The sequence below is a fragment of the Scyliorhinus torazame genome, chromosome 14 (genome assembly GCF_047496885.1).
Source record: "Scyliorhinus torazame isolate Kashiwa2021f chromosome 14, sScyTor2.1, whole genome shotgun sequence".
Classification (NCBI taxonomy): Eukaryota; Metazoa; Chordata; class Chondrichthyes; order Carcharhiniformes; family Scyliorhinidae; genus Scyliorhinus; species Scyliorhinus torazame.
The window spans coordinates 78,856,915-78,882,487 of record NC_092720.1 but is presented as its reverse complement, the minus strand read 5'-3'; the positions used below and the strand labels follow the sequence as shown (position 1 = coordinate 78,882,487).

Below are 25,573 nucleotides of genomic sequence, written 5' to 3'. Positions count from 1 at the left end.
ACAACAATGCAAATGCAAAAGCGTGCCATGGGTGGAAATTTTAATTAACACTTTTGTATATTGTTCAGAAGTCTTGACGGAGAAAACTCTAGTGCATACTGTACCAGTCATTCTAGTCTGACGGTAATAATATATTCATGATGACTATCCATGCAATCCGTACCTTCATGTGCATAATTGAAGTTGATTAATTTAGTTCAAAACTAAGCACCATTATTAAAACTAGCCACTGGAGCTGCTGCACAAATCAGGTCAAAGAAACTTCAACTCCATGAAATTGGATACTTCTGGCATTGTGGGTCTTCTAGAGATACCTTTTAAGGTACAATGGCAACAGTCACTCTGTTAAGTGCTCTGTGTAACATTATTTTTACAGGAGTTGACTTACACAGCCACCTATCTCATTTGTGAGTTAGCATAAACCTCTTATGGCCTGGACAGGATATTTGTGTTTTCTACATGTGAACTTCTATGATCCTCCAAACATGGGACTGAACCAATGGTGTGCTGAGGCCTAGGTATAAATTATTAAACTACTTATTTAACAGTAAGGTGATCATACTGTACACAAATTATAATCACAACCACTTTACTCAATCCATTCTATTTCCATGTAATAACACAAAATAGTCTTCCCACAACAGTTGGTTGTCAGTGATATCTAGCAATTCTGACCTGTCTCTATGAAAGTCTTTGCAGTTTTCTTTTTGCCTGTACTAAATTCTCTTTCAAAAAGTATCCCTACTAGTCGCTATATTCTATTTTGCTGTTCACAGTTAAAAAAGAATAAGACTTTAATCCAGTGCACATATATCTTTTGATTGAGACAAATAACAAATTGTGTATTATTTGCAGCCTGAGGGAACAAAATCAAAGCTAGCTCATTAGCATCTTTACAAGCTATATATTGCCTTCGCATTTTTAATAAATTGTCTCAATTCGCAATTCTTTTATTTTTTTTCCCCTCCAAATCCATTTTGTGATTAAAATGGCTAAAACAATTCAAAAACATAACTGTGCTGCTAAATATGTTTAGATACCTGACATGTCTACTTTCTGTACTTTTAGAGCATGATGAACATGAAAAAACAGAAGAATTGGACCAAATATAGCAATGTCACTAGTGGAGGTGTTTCAGCAGGCCATGGGGCTGTAGGAACAGACGGTCGGTGGCCATGTGTCTGAAAAAAAAACAGATGTCAGTCTGTACTTCATTGACAAAGGAGGTGCATAAAAAGATCTGCTCCTCTGTAAACTAAAAATGAAAACTCTGCGGATTAACCTAATTTTAGATTACAACAGGAACATGTGATTAGAAACTGAGCAAAACAATAAAACCTATTAATTGTTCTGATATATAAATTGCGAGATTATTTTTCTTTATCTGGAAAACATTGAATAGGCATAGTTCAATGTCAGTATTGTTCATGTCTTTCTCCATAAAAAGATAATTATACAAGATAAATTTGGGTTTGGGATGTGCTCTGTCGGATTTTGTCAGCAAAAAATAATGCAGATACGGGTCAAAGAAGCAGTTAGTTCCATGTTGGCCTGGGCAAACACCTAGGTGCTGAATATCACTGTGGTGCAATTGGGCAAACCTGGGAATACATGTGGGCTTGGGTATTCCTTAATTTTTGCAGGCAAGTCTGGGGTGAAATAGACACTTTTCCCCCTAAAATGTAGCTACCATGTTCAGGCTGAAATCCAGTATAATAGAAAAATTCACCCCATGGTTTCAGCCATTTACCATTGCCTGCTACAATTTAAATATTAAAGTGGTTGGTTTATTGTTGTCATGTAGTACATATATTGTACAACAAACAGTAAACATACACAAATTATTGATAATTCAAGATGCATTAATTCATCAAAAAATGTCAAAATACCACAAGATTTTTTAAAAATAAATTTAATGTACCCAATTCGTTTTTTTTACAATTAAGGGGCAATTTAGCGTGGCCAATTCACCAACCCTGCACATCTTTTTTTGAGCTGTGGGGGTGAAACCGATGCAGAAACGGGGAGAATGTGCAAATTCTACACAGTGATCCGAGGAACAAACCCGGGTCCTCTGCGCCACGAGGCAGCATTGTTAACCACTGTGCCATCGTGCTGCCCCAATACCACACGATGTTAGATGCATAGTTTACCATCCCAAAATTTATCAATCATATTTTTTGCATACATATTGGTATTGTTTTATTCAGAGTGCTGAGATGATATCTTCTTAAAATTAAGTATAACAGATTAATTTTAAAAAATCAAACAGGGCTACTTAGAAAAAAGCCACAAGCAATTAAAGAAGTACACAGAGAAACTTGTCCCAGGGAACAAAATGTGAACTTAAAAAAATATTGTGTGAAAGATATGGGAGCAAAAAAGAGTAGGTGAGCTTGGGGAAAGGGGCAAGCAAGCCAATAAGAATAACAACTCATGGGACAAATTTGGGGGAAGCCGATGTGGAAAGCTTTAAGGATCTTTTCTTGTTATCACTAGTGCCAGTTTTTTTTTAATAAACATTTTATTGAGGTATTTTTGGTATAGAAACAACAACAAAATAGTCAAGATACATGAAACTATAAACATAGTACAAAAACTGTTGTCCCATCCTTATTGACCCCCTACTCTAACCGAAACTACTCCCTCCCCCACCGTCTGCTGATGATTAATTTTCCGCAAGGAAGTTGACGAACGGTTGCCACCTCCGGGTGAACCCTAACAGTGAACCTCAAAGCGAACTTAATTTTCTCCATACAGAGAAAGCTAGCCATGTCCGATAGCCAGGTCTTCGACTTCGGGGGCTTTGGGTCCCTCCATTGCAATAGTATCCGTCTCCTGGCTACCAGGGAAGCAAAGGCCAAAACGTCTGCCTCTTTCTCTTCCTGGATCTTCTGACACCCCGAAAATCGCCACCTCCGGACCCAGCGCCACCCTTGTTTTTAAAACCTTGGACATGACGTCTGCAAACCCCAGCCAAAATCCCCGAAGCTTTGGACATGGTTCACTGGTCCTCCTGCGCATTTTGTGCACCTGTCTTCCACCCCAAAGAATCTGCTCATCTGGGCCACTGTCATGTGAGCCCAGTGCACAACCTTAAATTGTATCAGGCTGAGCCTGGCACATGTTGCGGACGCGTTGACTCTACTCAATGCGTCTGCCCATAAACCATCCTCTATCTCACCTCCCAGCTCCTCCTCCCACTTACCCCCCTTCAGCTCCTCGGTTTGCGTCTCCTCCGACCCCATACGCTCCTAATAGATGTCCGAGTCGCTACCCCCCCCCCCCCCCCCCCCCCCCGGAAATTACCCTGTCCTGAATCCCCCTCAGCGGTAGGAGCGGGAAGGTAGGAAGTCCCGCACCTGCAAATATCTGAATTTATTTTCCTTCGCCAGCCCAAACTTTTCCTCCAGCACACTCGGAAAGCTCCCCTCTATAAACACATCCCCCATCCTCTCAATTCCCACTCTCCGCCATAACTGGAACCCCCCATTGATACTCCCCGGGGCAAACCAGTGGTTATCACAAATTGGGGCCCAGACTGATGCACCCTCTGCACCCACATGCCGCCTTCACTGGCCCCAAACTCTCAGGGCTGCCACCACCACGGGGCTGGTGGAGTACCGTGCCGGCGGAAGTGGTAGAGGCACAGTTACCAACGCCCCCTGACTGGTTCCCTTACAAGAAGCCACCTCCATCCGCTCCCACGCTGCCCACTCCCCCACCACCCACTTCCTGATCATGGCTATGTTAGCTGCCCAGTAATAGTTGCTAAAATTGGGCAGCGCCAGCCCGCCCTCTCCCCGGCTCCGCTCGAGCATTACCTTCCTTACCTGCGTGGTCTTGCCCGCCCAGACGAAGCCTGTGATCACCCTGTTGACCTGCTTAAAAAAGGACCGCGGAATAAAAATGGGGAGACATTGAAATACAAATAGGAACCTCGGGAGGATTGTCATTTTCACCGTTTGTACCCTCTTGGCCAGCGACAACGGGAACGCGTCCCATCTCCGGAAATTGTCCTTCATTTGGTCCACTAGCTGGGCCAGATTCAATTTATGCAGCCGGTCCCATTCCCGTGCCACTTGGATGTCCAGGTACCTAAAACTACCCCCTACTGACCTAAACAGCAACTCCCCCAGTCACCCCTCCTGTCCCCTCGCCTGAACCACAAACATCTCACTCTTATCCATGTTTAGCTTATACCCCGAATACTGGCCGAATTCCCCTAAAATCTTCATGATTTCCTCCATCCCCTCTACTGGGTCCGAAAAGTACAAAAGCAGATCGTCCGCATACAGCGAAGCCATGTGCTCCAGTCCCCTCCAGCCCCTTGAAGCTCTCCGAGCGATTGCCAATGGCTCTGTAGCCAGCGCAAACAACAGTGGGGAGAGGGGCCATCCCTGTCTTGTCCCCCGGTGCAGTCTAAAATAGTCCGAAGTTGTGCTGTTCGTCCGCACACTTGCCACAGGAGCCTGATAGAGTAACCTGACCCAGTCAAAGCGCCGCCCAAATCCGAACCATCCCAGTACCTCCCACAAATAGTCCCATTCTACCCGATCAAAAACCTTTTCTGCATCCATTGTGATCACTACCTCAACCTCCCTACCTTCCGGGGGCATCATGATCACATTTAACAACCTTCTTACATTGGCCACCAACTGCCTGCCCTTAACAAACACCGTCTGGTCCTCCCCAATAATGTCCGGAACACAGTCCTCAATCCTGGAGGACAAGATTTTGGCCAGCAACTTGGCATCCACATTCAGCAGGGAGATCGGCCTGTAGGATCCACAGAGCTCTGGGTTCTTGTCCCGCTTAAGAATCAGCGAAATCATTGCCTGTGACATCGTCGGGGGCAGCACTCCTCTTTCCCTTGCCTCATTAAACATCCTCAACAACACTGGCCCCTGTATCCCCGAGAACATTTATAAAACTCCTCTGGGTACCCGTCCTGACCCGGGGCCTTACCCACCTGCATGGCCTTCAAGCCCTCCACTATCTCTTCCAGCCCAATTGGGCCCCCAGCCCTTCTACCCGATCTCCGTCCACCGTTGGGAAATTCAGCCCCTCCAAGAAACGCCTCATCCCCTCCGGCCCCGTAGGGGGTTCCGACCTGTACAGCCTGCTGTAAAAATCTCTAAACGCCTTATTCACACCTACCAAATCACCAACCAGGCTCCCCTCACCGTCCTTTACTTTCTCTATCTCCCTAGCTGCCTCCCTCTTCCTAAGCTGCTGTGCAAGCATTCTGCTGGCCTTCTCTCCATGTTCATAAAGCACCCCCCTCGCCTTTCTCAGCTGCTCCACCGCCCTCTCTATGGTCAGCAAGCTAAACTCCGCCTGCAGCCTCCGCCGTTTCCTCAGGAGCCCTGCCTCTGGGGTCTCTGCATACCTCCTATAGATCTGTAATATCTACTTTACCAGTCTGTCCGTCTCTGCCTTGTCAACCTTCTCCCTATGAGCCCGGATCAAGATCAGTTCCCCCCCTTACCACCGCCTTCAGTGCTTCCCAAACCATCACTGCCGAAGTTTCCCCCGTGTCATTGACCTGCAGGTAGTTCTGAATGCATTTCCTCAGCCGCTCTAATGCCAGACTTTAACCAATTCGGTTCACGCCTCATGATTTCAAAAAACAGCTGAAAGCACTGAATACAGCAAAGCCAATGGTCTCTGATAACATCCTGGCTGTAACACTGAAGACTTGTGCTCTAGAATTAAGCATGCCTTAGTGAAGCTGTTCCAGGACATCAACAACACTAGCATCCACCTGACAATGTGGAAAATTGCCCAGGTATGTCCTGTCCACAAAAAGCAGGACGAGTTCAATACGGTAAAGCACTACCAGAAACAGTTTACTCGATCAATAGCAATCTGATGAAGTATCATTGACAGTGCTATCAAGCAGCACTTGGTCAGTAATAGTCTGCTCATCAATACTCTCTACAGATGTTGCCTGACATGTTTCTCTTTCCAAAATGACACAATTCCAAACATTTTAAAAAGTATATTGCATAACAGTTCAAACTTGACAGATCGATTTCTTTCATTACAACATTTGTATATACACTACATAAGTGTAGTGAGGAACTTCACTTACAGGCATAAATGAACTGTACATTCTAACTGAACAACAGGCCGGCTTTAAAGGAGACAGTGTTCAAGTATAGTCATAATATATTCCCACGATCTGGAAAAGTAGAGCCAACAAATTCAGACTTCCCTGGATGACAAAAGAATGAAGCAGATAAATGACAGATGTTAGTTGGTATGGTAATGTGGCAACTTTAATGGGGCAGGATCCATGGACCATGTCACCGGCTCAAGGCCAATCACGTGGGAGCATGTGAACCTCGACCAATGGAGAGTTTGCGCATTGCCCTGGGAGCAGGGCTCCGGGCAGTGTGGACGAGGGAGCTGAAGTATTAAGACCTGTTGTATAGTATTCTGTGCCTGTTATCTAACTGACTGCCTTTAATCAATAAATCTCTTTGTTTACTACTGGAAGCCTCTGGTGTATGTCTTGAGCTACCACGTTGGCGACAAGGTAAAAGCTTTTGATTGCAGCTGACAGTTGTCGGGAAAGCAACCTATGGTCATCTGGGACTCTGGCGACTTTAAGACACAGGGATGGTACCAGAGGAGTAGAGAACAGCAAATGTTACACCCTTGTTCAAAAAAGTATGTTAACAACAAATCAGTTTAACCCTAATGGTAGGAAACCTTTTGAAACAATAATTCTGAACAAAATTAATAGTTACTTGGGCAAATGAGGGTTACTTAAGGAAAGCCAGCATGGATTTGTTCAGGGCAAATTGAGTTTAACTAAATTGCTCGAGTTTTTTTGATGAGATAAAACAAAGGGTTGATGAGGGTCATGCTGTGGATATGGTGTACATGGACTTCCAAAAGGTATTTGTTAAAATGCTATATAACAAACTTGTGAGCAAAATCAGTCCATGGAATAAAAGGCACAGTCACAACATGTATCGGAAATTGGATGAGAGATGAAACAAATATTGATGAACAGTTACTTTTTGGACTGGAGTAAGGTTTAGAGTGGAATTCTGTTCTGGGCCAGGGTTTAGAAAACTCCAAAGTATATCATGGAGTTCACCTGACCGACAACTGTTTATTAATTTTGGTTATGAGGAGCACCAGGGCCTCCCTTTCAGGTGTTATTCAACAGAGTCCTTAAGCACTTTTAATCAAAACCAAAGTTTATTCTACGAATTCAGTCAACATTTTTATAAACATACAGTAAGCATTTTTATCAACTACAAACATAAATACCACATACAGCTACAGCACTCTATGTATAACCCTTAATAAATTTCCCCTTTAAGCTGTCCCAATTTAGTAACAAGATCCCACAAACCAGAAACCCTTTTTCAAAGATGTGGCCCACCACACCACTCAAGATCTGGTATAGGTACTTCTTGTTTCTTGTCCAAAACAGCAGGTTTGAATTCCTTCCAGAAAACAGTTATCACTTTTAAGTTATCAAGTCATCTGGAGACAGCTTTTAAAATGCAGAGGGAGACTCCAAGATCCTTGTCTGAACACAGCATCCAAATGTGAAAACGAAAGCAGAAAAACTCAGAGGCACACAACAGTTCCCAGCTCAAAATGAAAGTAAAACTCAGAGCCACAGCCCAGCTCCACCCACACAATAACATCACTGAAGCCATCTGATAAGACAAAACATTTCCAGCAAAAACCTCATTGTGAAAGACAGTACTGGGCATAAAAGTTACCAGACTGGGAAAGGAAAGAATGGAAGTAAACCCTCAGGAGGTAAGTATCACTTTGGGCTTGGTCCGGGAAAGTGTAAGGACAGTGTAAAATATACATGTGAAGTGTTTTTTTCCCAATTGTGTTTGTGGCAGTCACCACTGATGTATATATTAGGTGATTTGTGGTAAGGCCCTGTACTACAGGTATGGAGATAGTTCCCTGCCTGATGGCTCCGCCCAGTAGGCGGAGTATAAATATGTGTGCTCCCCATACAGCAGTCATTCACCATTTGTGTAATAAAGCCTCAGTTGCATTCAACTTTCATCTTTGTGTAATTGATTATGCATCAATTTATTACACTAAAGTTTTCAGAAGATGGACCTCCACATCAAGCCGGATCGCTTGCAGCTGGATCCGCAATAAGGCAACACCAAAAAGGAGTTGAACATTGGCTAGCCTGTTTCGAAGCTTACATCAGGTCTGCACCGGATCCAATTCCGGAAGCTCAGAAGATTCAGATCCTTTACACGCTGCTAAGCTCCAACGTCTTTCTGCTTATCCAGGACGCGCCGAATTACAACGAAGCCATGGCGCTACTGAAAGAAAACTACGCTCAGTGGACTAACACGCTTTACGCCAGACACATCCTCTCCACACGCAGTCAACTCCCTGGTGAGTTAGTAGAAGACTTCTGGCGTGCTCTAATTCCCCTAGTCAGAGACTATGACTGTCAGGCCGTCACGGCCACGGAACACTCGAACTTGCTTATGAGGGACGCTTTTGTTACGGGGATAGGGTCAGATTACATCTGCCAACGCCTTTTAGAAGGGGCCACGCTCGACGTCGCGACAACCAAAAAGCTTGCTTTCTCGCTGACGGTCGCCTCGCGCAACATCCAGGCCTACACCCCGGGCCGCGTGGCCGACCCCTCCTACGCATCGTGGACTCCGCAGACGGCCGCCCCATTGGGGACCCCACTCAGCCAACCCCACGCCTGTGCCATGCGGCTGCCAACCAACCCCGGAGGCCCCAAATGTTACTTCTGTGGGCAGCCAAAACACCCCTGACAACGCTGCCCAGTCCGGAGCTCCCTTTGCAAGGCCTGCGGCAAGAGGGGGCACTTCGCGGCGGTGTGCCAGGCCCGTTCAGTCGCTGCTATTGTTCCGACCCTCCCCCCCCGTACGCCCAGTGGGCGCCGCCATCTTCCCCTCCTCGGACCACGCACAGCCAGTGGGCGCCTCTATCTTCCTCTCCTCGGAACACGTGTGGCCCGTGGGCGCCGCCATCTTGTTCAACCCCCACCACGTGCGGCCCGTGGGCTGCGCCATCTTTTCCTCCCCAGGAACATCAAGCGCCGCCATCTTGTCTCCCCCACAGCACGTGCGGCCCGTTGTCGCCACCATCTTACCAGGACCCATGCACCCCGGGCACCCCATCATTTGCCACCATTGACGATCAGCCGTGTCTCGCCTCGGTCACGATTGACCAGTCTCGCCCACACAACCTAGCAACCGCCTCTACAAACGTGAAAATCGATGGGCACGAGAATTCCTGCCTGCTGGACTCCGGGAGCACCGAGAGCTTCATTCATCCCGATACGGAAAGGCGCTGCCCCCTCATGGTACACCCCGCAAATCAGAGAATCTCCCTGGCCTCCGGGTCCCACTCCGTGGCGATCCGGGGGTACTGCCTAGCCACTCTCACTGTCCAGGGCGTGGAGTTTACCGGCTTCTGCCTCTACGTCCTCCCCAACCTCTGCTCTACCTTACTACTCGGCCTGGACTTCCAGTGCAACCTCCAGAGCCTAACATTGAAATTTGGCGGGTCCCTACCACCCCTTACTGTGTGCGGCCTCGCGACCCTAAAATTCAACCCAACTTCCCTATTTGCAAACTTAACCCCAGATTGCAAAAACGTCGCCACCAGGAGCAGACGGTACAGCGCCCAGGACAGGACCTTCATCAGGTCCGAAGTCCAACGACTTCTTCGGGAAGGCATCATCGAGGCCAGCAACAGCCCCTGGAGAGCCCAAGTGGTAGTGGTGAAAACTAGGGAGAAATATAGAATGGTCATGGACTACAGCCAGACCATCAATAGGTACACGCAGCTCGATGCGTACCCCCTCCCACGCATATCTGATAGGGTCAATCAGATTGCACAGCTCCACATCCGTAAGGTGGACCGCACATACACTGCCTTCGAGGCAGATGGTCGCCTTTACCACTTTCTCAGGGTTCCTTTCGACGTCACCAACGGGGTCTCGGTTTTCCAACGGGAAATGGACCGAATGGTCGACCAGTACGGGCTGCAGGCCACTTTCCCGTACCTTGACAATGTCACCATCTGCGGCCACGATCAGCAGGACCATGACACCAACCTTGCCAAATCTCTCCACACCACCACTCTCCTCAACCTCACTTACAACAAGGAGAAGTGTGTGTTCAGCACGAACTGCTTAGCCATCCTCAGCTATGTGGTCCAGAACGGAGTTCTGGGTCCCAATCCCGACCGCATTCGCCCCCTCATGGAACTCCCCCTCGCCCACTGCCCCAAGGCACTCAAACGCTGCCTGGGGTTCTTTTCTCACTACGCCCAGTGGGCCCTATTTATGCGGACAAGGCCCGCCCACTCATCCAATCCACTCTTTTTCCCCTAACGGCCAAGGCTCACCAGGCCTTCAACCGTATTAAGGCCGACATCGCCAAGGCCGCGATGCACGCAGTCGACGAGATGCTCCCCTTCCAAGTCGAGAGCGATGCATCAGACGTCGCTCTGGCAGCCACCCTCAACCGGGCAGGCAGGCCCATGGCATTCGTTTCACGAATCCTTCATGCCTCCGAAATTCGGCACTCCTCCGTCGAAAAAGAGGCCCAAGCCATCGTTGAAGCTGTGCGGCATTGGAGGCAATACCTGGCCGGCAGGAGATTCACTCTCCTCACTGACCAATGGTCAGTAGCTTTCATGTTTAACAACACACAGCAGGGCAAGATAAAAAACGGTAAAATTTTGAGGTGGAGGATCGCGTTCTCCACCTACAACTACGAGATTTTGTATCGCCCCGGTAAGCTCAACGAGCCCCCCGATGCCCTATCCCGAAGTACATGTGCCAACGCACAGGTGGACCGACTCCGGACTCTGCATGACAGCCTTTGTCACTGTGGTAGTTGGTATTAGAGGTATTACGGTACCCTGTAATGCTGTAAGGCCATTGGTGTAGGAGGTACTGTTTTCATTGGTTCAGCCTGCCTGCTGGTTCCGCCCAGTAAGGTGGAGTATAAGAGCCCGTGTCTCCCCAGCAGCAGCCTTCTGTACCTGTGCTGCTGGGGGAAACATCTAGTGTAATAAAGCCTTCAATTGTCTCCAATCTCCCTTCTGGAGTTATTGATCGAGCATCAATTTATTACACTAGATTTTAAAGAATGGACCTCCGAATCAAGCCGGAATGTCTGCAACTCAGCCCCCACGCGGCAAACTCAGCGACAACCTTCAAGCACTGGCTGGCGTGTTTCAATGGATATCTCAGGACGGCCACAATTACACCCACGGAGGCCCAGAAAATGCAAGTTCTGCACTCGAGGGTGAGCCCAGAGATCTACACTCTCATCGAGGACGCGGACGATTTTGAGGCCGCAATGAATCTGCTCAAAGGACACTATATTCGCCCTGTAAACCAGGTCTACGCCCAAGATCTACTCGCGATGAGGCGACAAATCCCTGGGGAATCACTGGAGGAGTTCTACCGTGCGCTCCTGGTGTTGGGGAGGAACTGCAACTGCCTGCATGTTTCGGCCAGCGACCACACAGAACTTTTGATCCGGGACGCATTTGTTGCAGGTATGCTGTCCTCCCAAATCCGCCAGCGATTTCTGGAGAACGAGACACTAGGCCTCAAGGAGGCACGGGCCCTTGCTAGCTCCCTGGATGTGGCCTCCTGAAACGCCTGTGCTTATGTCCCCGACCGCACGGCAGCCCTTGGGCAGCGGGGAACACCCCTGCGACCAACTCCGATGCACCACCCATCCCCCCACAAGCTTGTGCTGCGAGACTGCCAGGCAACCACAGGGGGCCCCGTTGCTATTTTTGCAGGCAAGCCAAGCACCCCTGACAGCGCTGTCAGGCCCGCTCATCCCTCTGCAAAGGATGCGGCAAAAAGAGCCACTTCGTGGCGGTATGCCAGGCCGGGTGGTCGCTGCGGTCTCGGGAGGCGAATCGGGACCGCCACCACAACCCTCTCCACGGGCCACGTGCGGCCAGCGGGCGCCGCCATCTTCCTCCTTCAGGGCCACGTGTGGCCTCCGGGTGCCGCCATCTTGTCTCTCGGAAACCACGTGTGATGGATGGGCGCCGCCATCTTGTGCACCGCAGCCATGTGCGACCAGTTGGTGCCGCCATCTTGGCTGGACTCTCAGGACCCTGACTCGGATGACCACACACCGCCCGAGGAGAACATCCAACTTCTGCCACGACTAGCCTCGGTGACCCTGGACCAATCTCGGCCCCGAACACTCTTGACTGCAACGACGACCGTGCTCATCAATGGGCAGGAAACATCCTTCCTGATCGACTCTGGGAGCACGGAGAGCTTCATACACCCCAACACGGTAAAGCGCTGTTCTCTCCCCGTGATGCGACCATCAATTCACTCAAAGACACGAGGAGAAGTAAACTGTGGTTTTAATCAGCTTAGAACAGTGCCTGCCTGCGACTGGTGCAATACTGGGAACTGCCTGCAGATCAGCTGCACTTTATACTTCCTCTTAAGGGGAGGGGCCATGGAGGGAGCCCGTACATGCCCCAACATATTCCCCTGTGGGTGAAGCCACACAATGGCCCATAGGTGGAGCCCACAGGGTTAACAACATAACACAACAGCAGAACATGATACAAATGCACTGGTGAATTATTAGCACTATACATTCACCACATTCAACCCCTGTTAAAAATGAAGTCCGGCGGTGGTGACGGGCTCATAGGTTCAGGCAGTCCGGCGCACGGATCGTGCGCTGCGATCGCCGAAGGACTGGTGTTGCAGCCGGTCCGGGTGGCTGTGGAAGTGGGTCCGGTGCGGGCACAGGCGTGGACTCCAGGAGCGGCTCTTCTGGAGCTTCATTCCTGTGGACCGATGTGGTGGGTAAGAGGGAGCGCGGGAGCCATATAGGGGTGGGAGCACTGGGCATGGTAGGTTGGACGGGATATAGTGTGGGGGCTGCAGTGGTGGTGGTGGAGGTGGTGGAACCTGTGGGCGCCAGGTCCCGGAGAGAGATGGTATTTTGTCGGCCATCGGGGTGTTCGACACAAGCATATTGTGGGTTGGAGTGTAGGAGCTGGACCCTCTCCACCAGGGGGTCGGTCTTATGGCTCCGAACGTGTTTTCGGAGGAGGACTGGTCCCGGTGTCTTCAGCCAGGATGGAAGCGAGGCCCCTGAGGTAGCTCCCCTAGGGAAACCAAATAAGCGGTCATGAGGAGTCTGGTTTGTGGCCGTGCAAAGGAGGGACCTGATAGAGTGGAGCGCATCGGGGAGGACCTCCTGCCAGTGAGAAACTGGGAGATTCCTGGACCGCAGGGTCAGTAGGACGGTCTTCCAGGGTCAGTAGGGCGTTCTCCCTCTCCACCTGCCCATTTCCCCTGGGGTTATAACTGGTCGTCCTGCTCGAGGCGATGCCCTTACTGAGCAGGTACTGATGCAGTTCGTCGCTCATGAACGACGAGCCCCGGTCACTGTGGACATAACTGGGGAAACCAAACAGGGTGAAGACATTATGCAGGGCTTTAATGACACTGGGAGTGGTTATATCGGGGCAGGGGATGGCAAATGGGAAGCAGGAGAACTCATCTATGATGTTGAGAAAGTATGTATTGCGGTTATTGGAGGGGAGGGGCCCTTTGAAATCGATACTGAGGCGTTCAAAGGGCCGGGGTGCCTTTACCAGGTGGGCCTTATCCGGTCGATAGAAGTGCGGTTTACACTCCGCACAGATTTGGCAGTCCCTGGTCATGGCTCTGACCTCCTCGGTGGAGTAGGGCAGGTTGCGGGACTTGATATAATGGGCGAGCGGGGTGACTACCGGGTGGCAGAGGTCATCGTGGATAGCCTGTAGTTGGTCATCTTGCGCGCTGGCCATGTGCCGCGGGACAGGGCATCTGGGGGCTCGTTGAGCTTCCCAGGGCGATATACTATATCGTAGGTATAGGTGAAGTCTTCGATCCTCCACCTCAAGATGTTATCGTTCTTGATTTTGCCCCGCTGCGTATTGTCGAACATGAAGGCTACCGATAGTTGGTCGGTGACAAGGGTAAACCTCCTACCAGCGAGGTAGTGCCTCCAGTGCTGCACGGCTTCCACGATGGCTTGGGCTTCTTTTTCGACCGAGGAGTGTCGAATTTCAGAGGTGGTGAGGATGTGTGAAAAGAACGCTACGAGTCTGCCTGCTTGGTTGAGGGTGGCGGAGAGAGCGACCTCCGATGCGTCGCTCTCCACCTGGAAGGGGATGGACTCGTCCACCGCGCGCATCGCGGCTTTGGCGATGTCCGCCTTGATGCAGCTGAAGGTCTGGCAGGCCTCAGTTGCCAGTGGAAAAATGGTGGCCTTAATTAGTGGGCGGGCTTTGTCCGCATACTGCGGGACCCACTGGGCATAATAGGAGAAGAATCCAAGGCACCTCTTCAGGGCCTTGGGACAGTGAGGGAGAGGGAGTTGCAGGAGGGGGCGCATACGATCAGGGTCGGGCCCTAGGACCCCGTTCTCCACGACGTAGCCGAGGATGGCTAGTCTGGTTGTGCTGACAATGCATTTCTCCTTGTTGTAGGTGAGGTTGAGTTTTTGGGCAGTTTGGAGAAATCGGTGGAGGTTGGCGACGTGGTCCTGCTGATCATGGCCACAGATGGTGACATTGTCCAAGTATGGAAATATGGCCCGCAGCCCGTACTGTTCCACCATTCGATCCATTGCTCTTTGGAACACCAAAACCCCATTCGTGACGCCAAAGGGGACCCGGAGGAAATGGAAAAGGCAGCCGTCTGCCTCAAAAGCCACGTAGTGGCGGTCCTCCGGGCGGATTGGGAGCTGGTGGTATGCAAACTTCAGATCCACCGTGGAGAACACGCGGTAGTGTGCGATCTGATTTACCATGTCTGCAATCCGGGGAAGGGGGTACACATCGAGTTGCATGTACTGGTTAATGGTTTGGCTGTAATCAATTACCATCCGGAACTTTTCCCCGGTCTTGACGACCACCACCTGAGCTCTCCAGGGGCTATTGCTGGCCTCAATGACTCCCTCCTGCAAGAGACGCTGGACCTCGGACCTAATGAACGTCCTGTCCTGCATGCTATACCGCCTGCTTCTGGTGGCAACTGGCTTGCAGTCGGCGGTGAGGTTTCCGAAGAGAGGGGGAGGGTCGACTTTTAGGGTCGCGAGGCTGCATATGGTGAGTAATGGTAGGGGCCCCCTGAACTTAAGAGTAAGGCTCCTGAGGTTACATTGGAAGTCGAGTCCCAATAGGAGAGGAGAACCGAGGCCTGGGAGCACATATAGTTTAGAATTAGCGTACTCAGCGTCCTGTATCGTTAGGGTTGCAGTAGTGCACCCTTGGATTTCCACCGAGTGCGACCCAGAGGCGAGGGAGATGGTTTGTTGCGTCGGAAAAATTGGGAGCGAGCAGCGTCATACCATGTCCCGGTGAATGAAGCTCTCTGTGCTCCCGGAGTCGAAAAGGCAGGGCGTCTCGTGCCCGTTAACCCGGATGGCCACCATGGAGCTCCGGAGGTGCTTGGGTCGCGACTGGTCCAGGGTGACTACGCTGAGTTGCGGGTAGCCGGCGGCGTGATCGGAGGTGCTGGGGCGGCCCCGCGATGACTGTCCGTGTAGATCGTACGCGTCGAGCGGTGTAGCAGATGGCTGCCAAGATGGCGGCCCCCGTTGGTCGAGCGTGGTGGGCGGTGGGGAAGATGGCGTCCAAGATGGCGGCCCCCGTGAGTCGCACGTGGTGTGAGGGGGCGGAGTCGGCAGACATGCTGCCACCTTGCGGGGCCTGTGAGTCTGAGGATCGGGTCTGTGAGTTTGAGTTCTTAGACCTCACCAGGCAGACGTTGGCGATGTGTCCTTTTCGCCCGCAGCTGCTGCAGTTCGCGTTGTGGGCCGGGCAGAGCTGCCGGGGGTGTTGAGACTGGCCGCAAAAATAGCAGGGTAGCCCCCCATGATGGGCGGGTGGCCACGCAGCACAGGCCTGGGGTAGTCTCTGGTCGGGGGTCCACGAGGGGGTCGCGTGGTCAGTCGGGAACACAGTAAGGCTCTGAAAAGCAACCTCCAGAGAGGTGGCTAACTTTACCGTGTCATCCAGGTCCTGGGCCCCTTTTTCGAGCAAGCGCTGTCTCACATCATTCGACCGGACTCCTGCCACGTAGATGTCTCAGACGGCGAGCTCCATGTGCTGAGTGGCCTGATAATTACAGTTGCGTGCGAGGGCTTTGAGGTCGCGTAGGTAGTCATCTAGCGACTCCTCGGGGCGCTGGTGGCGAATGGTGAAGACGTGTCGCGCGTAGACCTCGTTCACAGGCCATATGTAGAGGCGTTTGAGCAGCGCGAGGGCATCTGCATAGGAGGCGGCTTCATCGAGCTGGACAGAAATGCGATGGCTCACCCATGTGTGGAGGAGGCTCAGCTTCTGTTCATCAGTGACGGATAGCGTGGACGACGCAGCGAGGTAGGCCTTGAAGCATCGATGCCAGTGCAAAAAAATGTCTTTCGCCTCTGCGGCCTGCGGATCGAGTTCCAGTCTGTCAGGTTTGAGGGCTGATTCCATAGTTGTATTTAAGCTGATTAAATTGATGCGACCATCAATTCACTCAAAGACACGAGGAGAAGTTAACTGTAGTTTTAATCAGCTTAGAACAGTGCCTGTCTGCGACTGGTACAATACTGGGAACTGCCTGCAGGTCAGCTGCTCTTTATACTTCCTCTTAAATGGAGGAGCAAATGGCGGAGCCCATACATGCCCCAATATATCCCCCTGTGGTTGAAGCCACACAATGGCCCATAGGTGGAGCCCACAGGGTTAACAACATAACACAACAGCAGAACATGATACAAATGCACTGGTGAATTATTAGCACTATACATTCACCACACCCCGTTCACCCAGTTAACCAAAAAATCTCCTTTGCCTCCGGGTCTCATTCAGTGGAGATCAAGGGGTTCTGCATAGCGAACCTCATGGTCCAGGGAAGGGAGTTTAAAAATTACCAGCTCTACGTCCTTCCCCACCTCTGCGCTGCCACACTCCTAGGGTTAGATTTTCAATGCAACCTCCAAAGCTTCACCTTTAAATTCGGCGGCCCTATACCCCCCTCACTGTCTGCAGCCTCGCGACCCTCAAGGTCGATCCACCTTCCGTTTGGGAACCTCACCCCGGATTGCAAACCGTCGCCACCAGGAGCAGACGGTACAGTGCCCAGGACCGGTCCTTTATTAGGTCGGAGGTCCAGCGATTACTGAGGGAAGGTGTCATTGAGGCTAGCAACAGTCCCTGGAGAGCTCAAGTAGTGGTTGTAAAGACCGGGGAGAAGCATAGGATGGTCATCGATTATAGCCAGATCATCAACAGGTATACGCAGCTTGACGCGTACCCTCTCCCCCGCATATCTGATCTGGTCAACAGGATCGCACAATACAAGGTCTTTTCCACGGTGGATCAAAAGTCCGCCTGCCACCAGCTCCCCATCCGCCCTAGCTACCGCAAATACACTGCTTTCGAAGCAGATAGGCGGCTCTGCCACTTCCTAAGGGTTCCCTTTGGTGTCACTAATGGAGTCTCGGTCTTCCAACGAGAGGTGGACCGAATGGTTGACCGGTACGGTTTGCGGGCCACGTTTCCGTACCTCGATAACGTCACCATCTGCGGCCACGACCAGCAGGACCACGACACCAACCTCCGACAATTCCTCCAGACCGCAAAAATCCTAAATCTCACATATAACAAGGATAAATGCGTGTTCAGCACCGACTGTCTAGCCATTCTCGGCTACGTAGTTGTAGCGTACAATGACTTACGAGAGAGACGAGTAGAGGTGAAGTCGATGAGGCTTTATTAAGCGAGACTTGTCCCCAGCAGTTCAGCAACAGAATGGAGCGGCGGGGAGAAGCTCGGGTTCTTATACTCCGCCTTCAGGGCGGAGCCAGGAGTCAACAGCCAACCAGGACCCGGGATCTGTCAGCCAATAGCATCATGGCTTCACAGTCCCACATGACCCCTTCACACTGTTCGGTTGAGGGGAAATTCCATGAGGGGGCGCATGCGTTCGGGGTCGGGGCCTATTATCCCATTGCGTACTACGTATCCCAGGATGGCCAACTGGTTTGTGCTAAAAACGCACTTTTCCTCGTTGTATGTGAGGTTCAAGGCGTTAGCGGTCTGGAGGAATTTTTGGAGGTTGGCGTCATGGTCCTGCTGATCGTGGCCGCAGATGGTTACGTTGTCGAGATACGGGATACGAGATACGAGATACGAGATACGGGAACGTGGCCTGCAACCCGTGCTGATCAACCATTCGGTCCATCTCCTGTTGGAAGACCGAGACCCCGTTCGTGACACCAAATGGGACCCTTAGGAAGTGGTATAGACGCCTGTCTGCCTCGAAGGCTGTGTACTTGCGGTCACCTGGGCGGATGGGGAGCTGGTGGTAGGCGGACTTGAGGTCCACGGTGGAGAAAACCTTATACTGGGCAATCCGATTTACCATGTCGGATATGCGGGGGAAAGGGTATGCATCTAGCTGTGTGTACCTGTTGATGGTCTGGCTATAGTCTATGACCATCCTTTGCTTTTCCCCGGTCTTTACTACTACCACCTGGGCTCTCCAGGGACTATTGCTGGCCTGGATTATGCCTTCCTTCAGCAACCGCTGGACTTCAGACCGAATAAATATCCGGTCCTGGGCGCTGTACCGTCTGCTCCTAGTGGCGACGGGTTTGCAATCCGGGGTGAGGTTTGCAAACAAGGACGGCGGTTCAACCTTGAGAGTTGCGAGGCCGCAGATAGTGAGTGGGGGTATTGGGCCGCCGAATTGAAATGTTAGGCTCTGCAGGTTACACTGGAAATCTAATCCCAGTAATGTGGGCGCGCAGAGTTGGGGAAGGACGTAGAGCCTGTAGTTTTTAAACTCCCTCCCTTGCACCGTTAGATTCGCGATGCAGAACCCTTTGATCTCTACGGAGTGGGATCCTGCAGCTAGGGAAATCTTTTGCGTACTTGGATGGATGGTCAGAAAACAGCGTCTTACCATGTCGGGGTGAATGAAACTTTCGGTGCTCCCGGAGTCGATCAGGCATGATGTCTCGTGTCCATTGATCAGCACCGTTGTTGTCGTTGTCTGGAGCGTCCGGGGCCGTGATTGATCCAGCGTCACCGAAGCCAGTCGTGGTCGTAGTGTCTCGGCGTCTTCTTCGGACCCCGTGGAGCCGTCGATGCTGGGGTCCTTTGTTGTCATCCAAGATGGCGGCGTCCATGAATCGCACGCGGCCGGGGGTGGAAAAAATGGCCGCCCCCATGGATCGCACGTGGTCGGGGTGGACAAAATGGCCCCCCCCATGAATCGCACGTGGCTGGGGAGTCACAAGATGGCGGCGCCCATCCTCCCCTCGTGGTGCCCGGGACCCAAAATAGCGGCGCCCGCGGGTCGCACATGGGGCGCTGGGGGGGGTTGGGGAGCGTTTGAAATGCGCTGGGCTCGTTCTTCTCCGGGGATTGCGGCGACCCCCCGGGACCGGCACACAGCCGCGTAATGGCCCTTCTCGCCGCAGCTTTTGCAAATAGCTGCGCGGGCCGGGCAGCGCTGCCGGGGGTGTTTCGCTTGCCCGCAGAAATAGCAGCGGGCCCCCCCGGGATGATCTGGCGCTTTAACCGCGCAAGCCTGTGAGGGAGGGGGGGGGGTTTGTCGCGACGGGGGTCCACGGAGCCCAAGGGGCTGCCGCGCGGTCGGGGCCGTAGGCGCGGTCGGGGCCGTAGGCGCGGGCGTTTTGCGAGGCCACATCTAGGGAAGCTGCAATGGCCCGTGCCTCTGAGAGTCCTAGCGACTCTCTTTCTAAAAGTCTTTGGCGGATTTGGGGAGAGTTCATACCTGCCACAAACGCATCGCAAATTAGCATGTCCGTGTGTTCAATCGCGTTCACCGGCGGGCAGCTGCAGCTCCGTTCCAAAATTAGCAGCGCGGCGTAGAATTCCTCTGACGATTCTCCGGGACTTTGCCGTCTCGTTGCGAGTTGGTAGCGTGCGTAGACCTGGTTCACGGGGCGAACGTAGATGCTCTTCAGTGCTGCGAGCGCCGTCGGGAAATCCTCTGCGTCTTCTATGAGAGGGTAAATTTCCGGGCTTACCCTCGAATGCAGGACCTGCATTTTCTGGTCTTCTGTGATCCGGCCGGGGGCCGTTCGGAGGTAGCCTTCAAAACAAGCTTGCCAGTGTTTAAAAACTGCTGCCGAGTTCGCTGCGTGGGGGCTGATCTGCAGGCATTCCGGGGCGATCCGGAGCTCCATAGTCCTTTAAGCTTGCTCAATAAATTGTAGCGCACAATGACTTACGAGAGAGACGAGTAGAGATGAAGTCGATGAGGCTTTATTAAGCGAGACTTGTCCCCAGCAGTTCAGCAACAGAATGGAGCGGCGGGGAGAAGCTCGGGTTCTTATACTCCGCCTTCAGGGCGGAGCCAGGAGTCAACAGCCAACCAGGACCCGGGATCTGTCAGCCAATTGCATCACGGCTTCACAGTCCCACATGACCCCTAATACATACTACCACAGTAGTGCATGATGGAGTTATAGCCCTGACCCTGAACGCATGCGCCCCCTCATGGAGTTCCCCCTCCCTCACTGCTCCAAGGCCCTGAAACGCTGCCTGGGATTTTTCTCTGATTATGCCCAGTGGGTCCCCAACTATGCGGACAAGGCCCGCCGCTAATCCAATCCACAGTCTTTCCCCTGTCGACAGAGGCCTACCAGGCCTTCAGCTGCATCAAAGCGGACATCGCAAAGGCCACGATGCACGCCATCGACGAGTCCCTCCCCTTCCAAGTTGAGAACGACGTGTCCGACGTAGCTCTGGCGGCCACCCTCAACCAAGCGGGCAGACCCGTGGCCTTCTTCTCACGCACCCTCCACGCTTCAGAAATCCGCCATTCCTCAGTTGAAAAGGAAGCCCAGGCCATAGTAGAAGCTGTGCGGCATTCGAGGCATTACCTGGCCGGCAGGAGATTCACTCTTCTCATTGACCAACGGTCGGTGGCCTTCATGTTCGATAATGCACAGGGGGCAAGATAAAGAACAACAAGATCTTACAGTGGAGGATCGAACACTCCACCTACAACTATGAGATCTTATATCGTCCCGGGAAGCTAAATGAGCCTCCTGATGCCCTATCCTGCGGCACATGTGCCAATGCACAAGTGGACCGCTTCCGAGCCCTCCACGAGGACCTCTGCCACCCGGGGGTCATTCGATTCTTCCATTTCATTAAAACCCGCAACCTGCCCTACTCCATCGAGAACCACCAGGAACTGCCAAATCTGCGCGGAGTGCAAGCTGCACTTTTACAGGCCAGAGAAAGCTCACCTGATAAAGGCTTCCCGTCCCTTTGAACGCCTCAGTATGGACTTCAAAGGGCCCCTCCCCTCCACCGACAGCAACACATACTTCCTGAACGTGATTGACGAGTACTCCCGGTTCCCATTCGCCATTACCTGCCCCGACATGACCGTCATAAAAGCCCTCCACAGTATCTTTACGCTGATCGGTTTCCCCGCCTACATACACAGCAATAGGGGGTCCTCCTTTATGAGCGACGAACTGCGTGAATTCCTGCTCAGCAAGGGCATTGCCTCGAGCAGGACGACCAGTTACAACGCCCGGGGAAACGGACAGGTAGAGAGGGAGAACGGAACGGTCTGGAAGACCGTCCTACTGGCCCTACGGTACAGGAACCTCCCAGTCTCCCGCTGGCAGGAGGTCCTCCCAGATGCCCTCCACTCCATCCGGTCACTGCTGTGTACCACGACCAACCAAACACCTCATGAACGTCTCGTCTTCCCTAGGAAGTGCTCCTCCGGGACCCTGCTTCCAACCTGGCTGGCAGCTCCTGGACCCATCCTGCTCCGCAAACACGTGCGGGCGCACAAGTCGGACCCATTGGTCGAGAGGGTCCATCTCCTCCACGCTAACCCTCAGTACGCCTACGTGGCGTACCCTGACGGCCGACAGGATACGGTCTCCCTATGGGACCTAGCGCCCGCTGGATCCCCACACATACCCCCACCACCTATCCCACCCTCCCTCCCACTGGCGTACCCCACAGCCGCCCCCTTCCCAGGTGGATCGGTCCTCCCACCGTCTAGGGGTGATGAAGCTGCCGAAGAAACCGAAGCCACGCTCCCGGAGCCACAGATGCCCGAGCCGGCGCCTGCATCACCACCGAAGCTACGACGATCGCAGAGGACGACCAGGGCCCCCGATCGACTAATTGCTTCATTCTGAACTGTAAATAAATTTTGTAAGTAGTTGCGATGTAACGAGGCAAAACCACTGTACTGATGTATACCGGGTACCTCCATAACCTTAACCTCTACCACTGTGTAATGCGAGGCCACCACCCCGGCTGGACTCTTTTTTTAACAGGGGTGAATGTGGCAGTCGGTATTAGAGGTATTACGGTACCCTGTAATGCTGTAAGACCATTGGAGTAGAAGGGGCTGGTTTAGCACACTGGGCTAAATCGCTGACTTTTAAAGCAGGCCAGCAGCACGGTTCGATTCCCGTACCAGCCTCCCCGAACAGGCGCCGGAATGTGGCGACTAGGGGCTGTTCACAGTAACTTCATTGAAGCCTACTCATGACAATAAGCGATTTTCATTTCATTTCATTCATTTTCATTAATTTCATTGGTTCAGCCTGCCTGCTGGTTCCGCCCAATAAGGCGGAGTATAAGAGCCCATGTCTCCCCAGCAGCTGCCTTCTGTACCTGCGCTGCTGGGGGAAACATCTAGTGTAACAAAGCCTTCAATTGTCTCCAATCTCGCTTCTGGAATTATTGATCGAGCATCAGTCACCCGGGAGTCACACGTTTGTACCACTTCATCAAGGCCCGCAATCTGCCCTACTCCGTCGAGGAAGTCAGGGCAATCACCAGAGACTGCCAGGTCTGTGCGGAGTGTAAACCACACTTCTACCAGCCAGACCATGCGCGCCTGGTGAAGGCCTCCCGCTCCTTTGAACGCCTCAGCGTGGACTTCAAAGGGCCCCGCCCCTCCACCGACCGTAACACGTACTTCCTCAGTCGATGAGTACTCCAGATTCCCCTTCACCATCCCATGGCCTGATATGATGTCTGCCACCGTCATCAAAGCCCTCAACACCATCTTCGCTCTGTTCGGCTTCCCCGCTTACGCCCACAGCGACAGGGGATCCTCATTCATGAGCGATGAGCTGCGTCAGTTCCTGCTCAACAAGGGTATCGCCTCGAGCAGGACGACCAGCTACAACCCCCGGGGAAATGGGCAGGTGGAGAGAGAGAATGGGACAGAGGTCCTCCCCGACGCACTGCACTCCATTCGGTGGCTCCTATGCACTGCGACTAATGACACACCCCATGAACGTCTCTTTGCCTTCCCCAGGAAGTCCACCTCCGGGGTGTCGCTCCCGACTTGGCTTGCAGCTCCAGGACCCGTATTCCTCCGTAAGCACGTACGACTCCACAAGGCGGACCCGTTATTTGAAAGGGTACAGCTACTCCACGCCAACCCGCAGTACGCCTACGTAGCGTACCCCGCCGGCCGCCAAGATACTGTCTCCCTCAGGGACCTCGCACCAGCTGGTTCCATACACACATACCCCTCCGACCCAGCGCCACCCTCCCCTTCCCTGGTGCACCCCACCACAGCCCCCGCCCCAGGACAATCCGTTCTCCCCCTGCCCACGCCCGAGGATGACGAGGATTTCGGCACGCTCCCGGAGTCACCGAGGGCCAGACCAACACCGGAATCGCCGCCACCACTGCGGCGCTCCCAATGGCAGATCAAAGCCCGCCGGACTCAATTTTAACAGGGGGTGAATGTGATAAGTCACCACTGGTGTATATATTAGGTGGTTTGTGGTAAGGCCCTGTACTACAGGTACGGGGGTAGTTCCCTGCCTGCTGTCTCCGCACAGTAGGCGGAGTATAAATATGTGTGCTCCCCATACAGCAGCCAGTTCACCTGCTGCTGTAGGAGGCCACACATCTTAGTGTAATAAAGCCTCAGTTGCATTCAACTCCCCTTCCCCGGTGCACCCCACCACAGCCCCCGCCCCAGGACAATCCGTTCTCCCCCTGCCCACGCCCGAGGGTGACGAGGATCTCGGCACGCTCCCGGAGTCACCGAGGGCCAGACCCACACCGGAATCGCCGCCACCACCAGGTTGCAGTCTTTGTGTAATTGATCGTGCATCAGTGTTAAAAGGGAGAGTTTGGTTCTGTAGTTTAAAGTATAAGCTGCCTACAAAAGTAGTGTTTTAGTTTGTTTATTATTATTCTTGTCAAACCACCTTCAGCTATTACCTGAATTTATTTTCTAAAAGTTAACGGTCTGCCTCTCAGCGCCTGTCCTTGGGTGACTGTGTGGAGTTTGCGCTTTGTCCCAGTATCTGCGTGGGTTGTTTCCGGGTGCTCTGGTTTCCTCCCCAGCCCAAAGATGTGCGGGTTTGGTGGATTGACCATGCTAAATTGGCCCTTAGTATCCAAACGGTTAGGGCCGGGCCCTAGGTAGGGTGCTGTTTCCAAGGGTCGGTGCTGACTCAATGGGCCGAATGGCCTCCTTCTGCACTGTATTCTATGACGGAGATTACACCTGCGAAACAGATCCGTTTCTCTCAGCACAGTACATGGCACCCTGAGGTGCCTCTCAACACCGGCTCATTGACCCGCCGGCCATGACGTCGGTGTCCTCGGGACCAATCACATGTGAGAACCACCACGTCTCCGCGAGTAACCAATCAGGAAAGGTCTTTAGCGTCTGCCAATCCGTTATGTGCGGACCAATCAAACAAGCGTTTAGGAGAGCGAGCGGCGGTTTGAATTTTCTGTTGGCAACCGAGATTCCAAAGTCGTTTGGAGACGAGGGAGCGCCAAATTTAAACCGGGGCTCGTCCTCGGCTTTAAGCCACGGCGTGCGCCGGAGGCCGCTTCGATTTTACAGGGAGCCTTTGTTCAACTGACCTGACCCGGTGGGCCGGCAATGGCCGAAAGGAGCTCAGCGGCCGGGAGTTTCCTGGTGGACTCGTCGGTCTTCGACTCCAGGCTCGCCGACTCCTCCAAGGAGCATCTACTGGCCGAGGTCTCACCGGACGCCGTGGAAGGTAACGAGGGTGATTTGAGCGAGACTCCAATTTCCCTGTCGGAAGGCGGTTAGGGAACATTCACAAACACCCCTCGCCACCCGATTCTGGAAGATGCAGCCACCGGTTTCAGCTGACCGTTCTTGGGTGATGTAAAAGATGGAGTTGTTTCCTAAGCAGGCTTCACTTTTTGTACTGACCTGGTGATGTTAGACATACTTTTAAAAAAGAACTGCTGTAGTTAATGAAACTGATCATTGTGTACACAGCTGTAAAAGCAGATTACTGTGGGTGCTGGAATCTGAAACAGAAAATACTGGACAATCTCAGCAGGGCCGATAGCATCTGTGGAGAGAGAAGGGAGCAAATGTTTCGAGTCTGAATGACTCTTTGCCAGAGCTCTGTCAAAGATAGAGTTTAATTATATCCCTATGCTGCGTTACTAACTTAATACCTCTTCACTGGAAGTTACAGATGTGCAGAAA

General features: G+C 52.4%; 2 protein-coding genes across 7 annotated transcripts in view; both read left to right on the top strand.

Annotated features, from left to right (window-relative positions):
* Positions 1-1,362, top strand: part of LOC140389830 (uncharacterized) — a 49,782-nt gene extending 48,420 nt beyond the window's left edge. For 4 of the 5 annotated variants that reach the window (XM_072474395.1, XM_072474398.1, XM_072474397.1 and 1 more), the window contains one exon: positions 1,069-1,362. In XM_072474395.1, coding sequence (XP_072330496.1) covers positions 1,069-1,112 — 44 coding nt within the window. In that variant the 3' untranslated portion in view covers positions 1,113-1,362. Of the gene's footprint in view, positions 1-376; positions 1,048-1,068 lie in introns of those variants that run through there. The other variant, XM_072474396.1, reaches the window with a different exon arrangement.
* A 23,426-nt stretch (positions 1,363-24,788) lies between these two features.
* Positions 24,789-25,573, top strand: part of ect2 (epithelial cell transforming 2) — an 87,131-nt gene continuing 86,346 nt past the window's right edge. Inside the window, exon 1 of one of the 2 annotated variants that reach the window (XM_072474392.1) lies at positions 24,789-25,109. In XM_072474392.1, coding sequence (XP_072330493.1) covers positions 24,989-25,109 — 121 coding nt within the window. In that variant the 5' untranslated portion in view covers positions 24,789-24,988. The remainder of the gene's footprint in view (positions 25,110-25,573) is intronic. The other variant, XM_072474393.1, reaches the window with a different exon arrangement.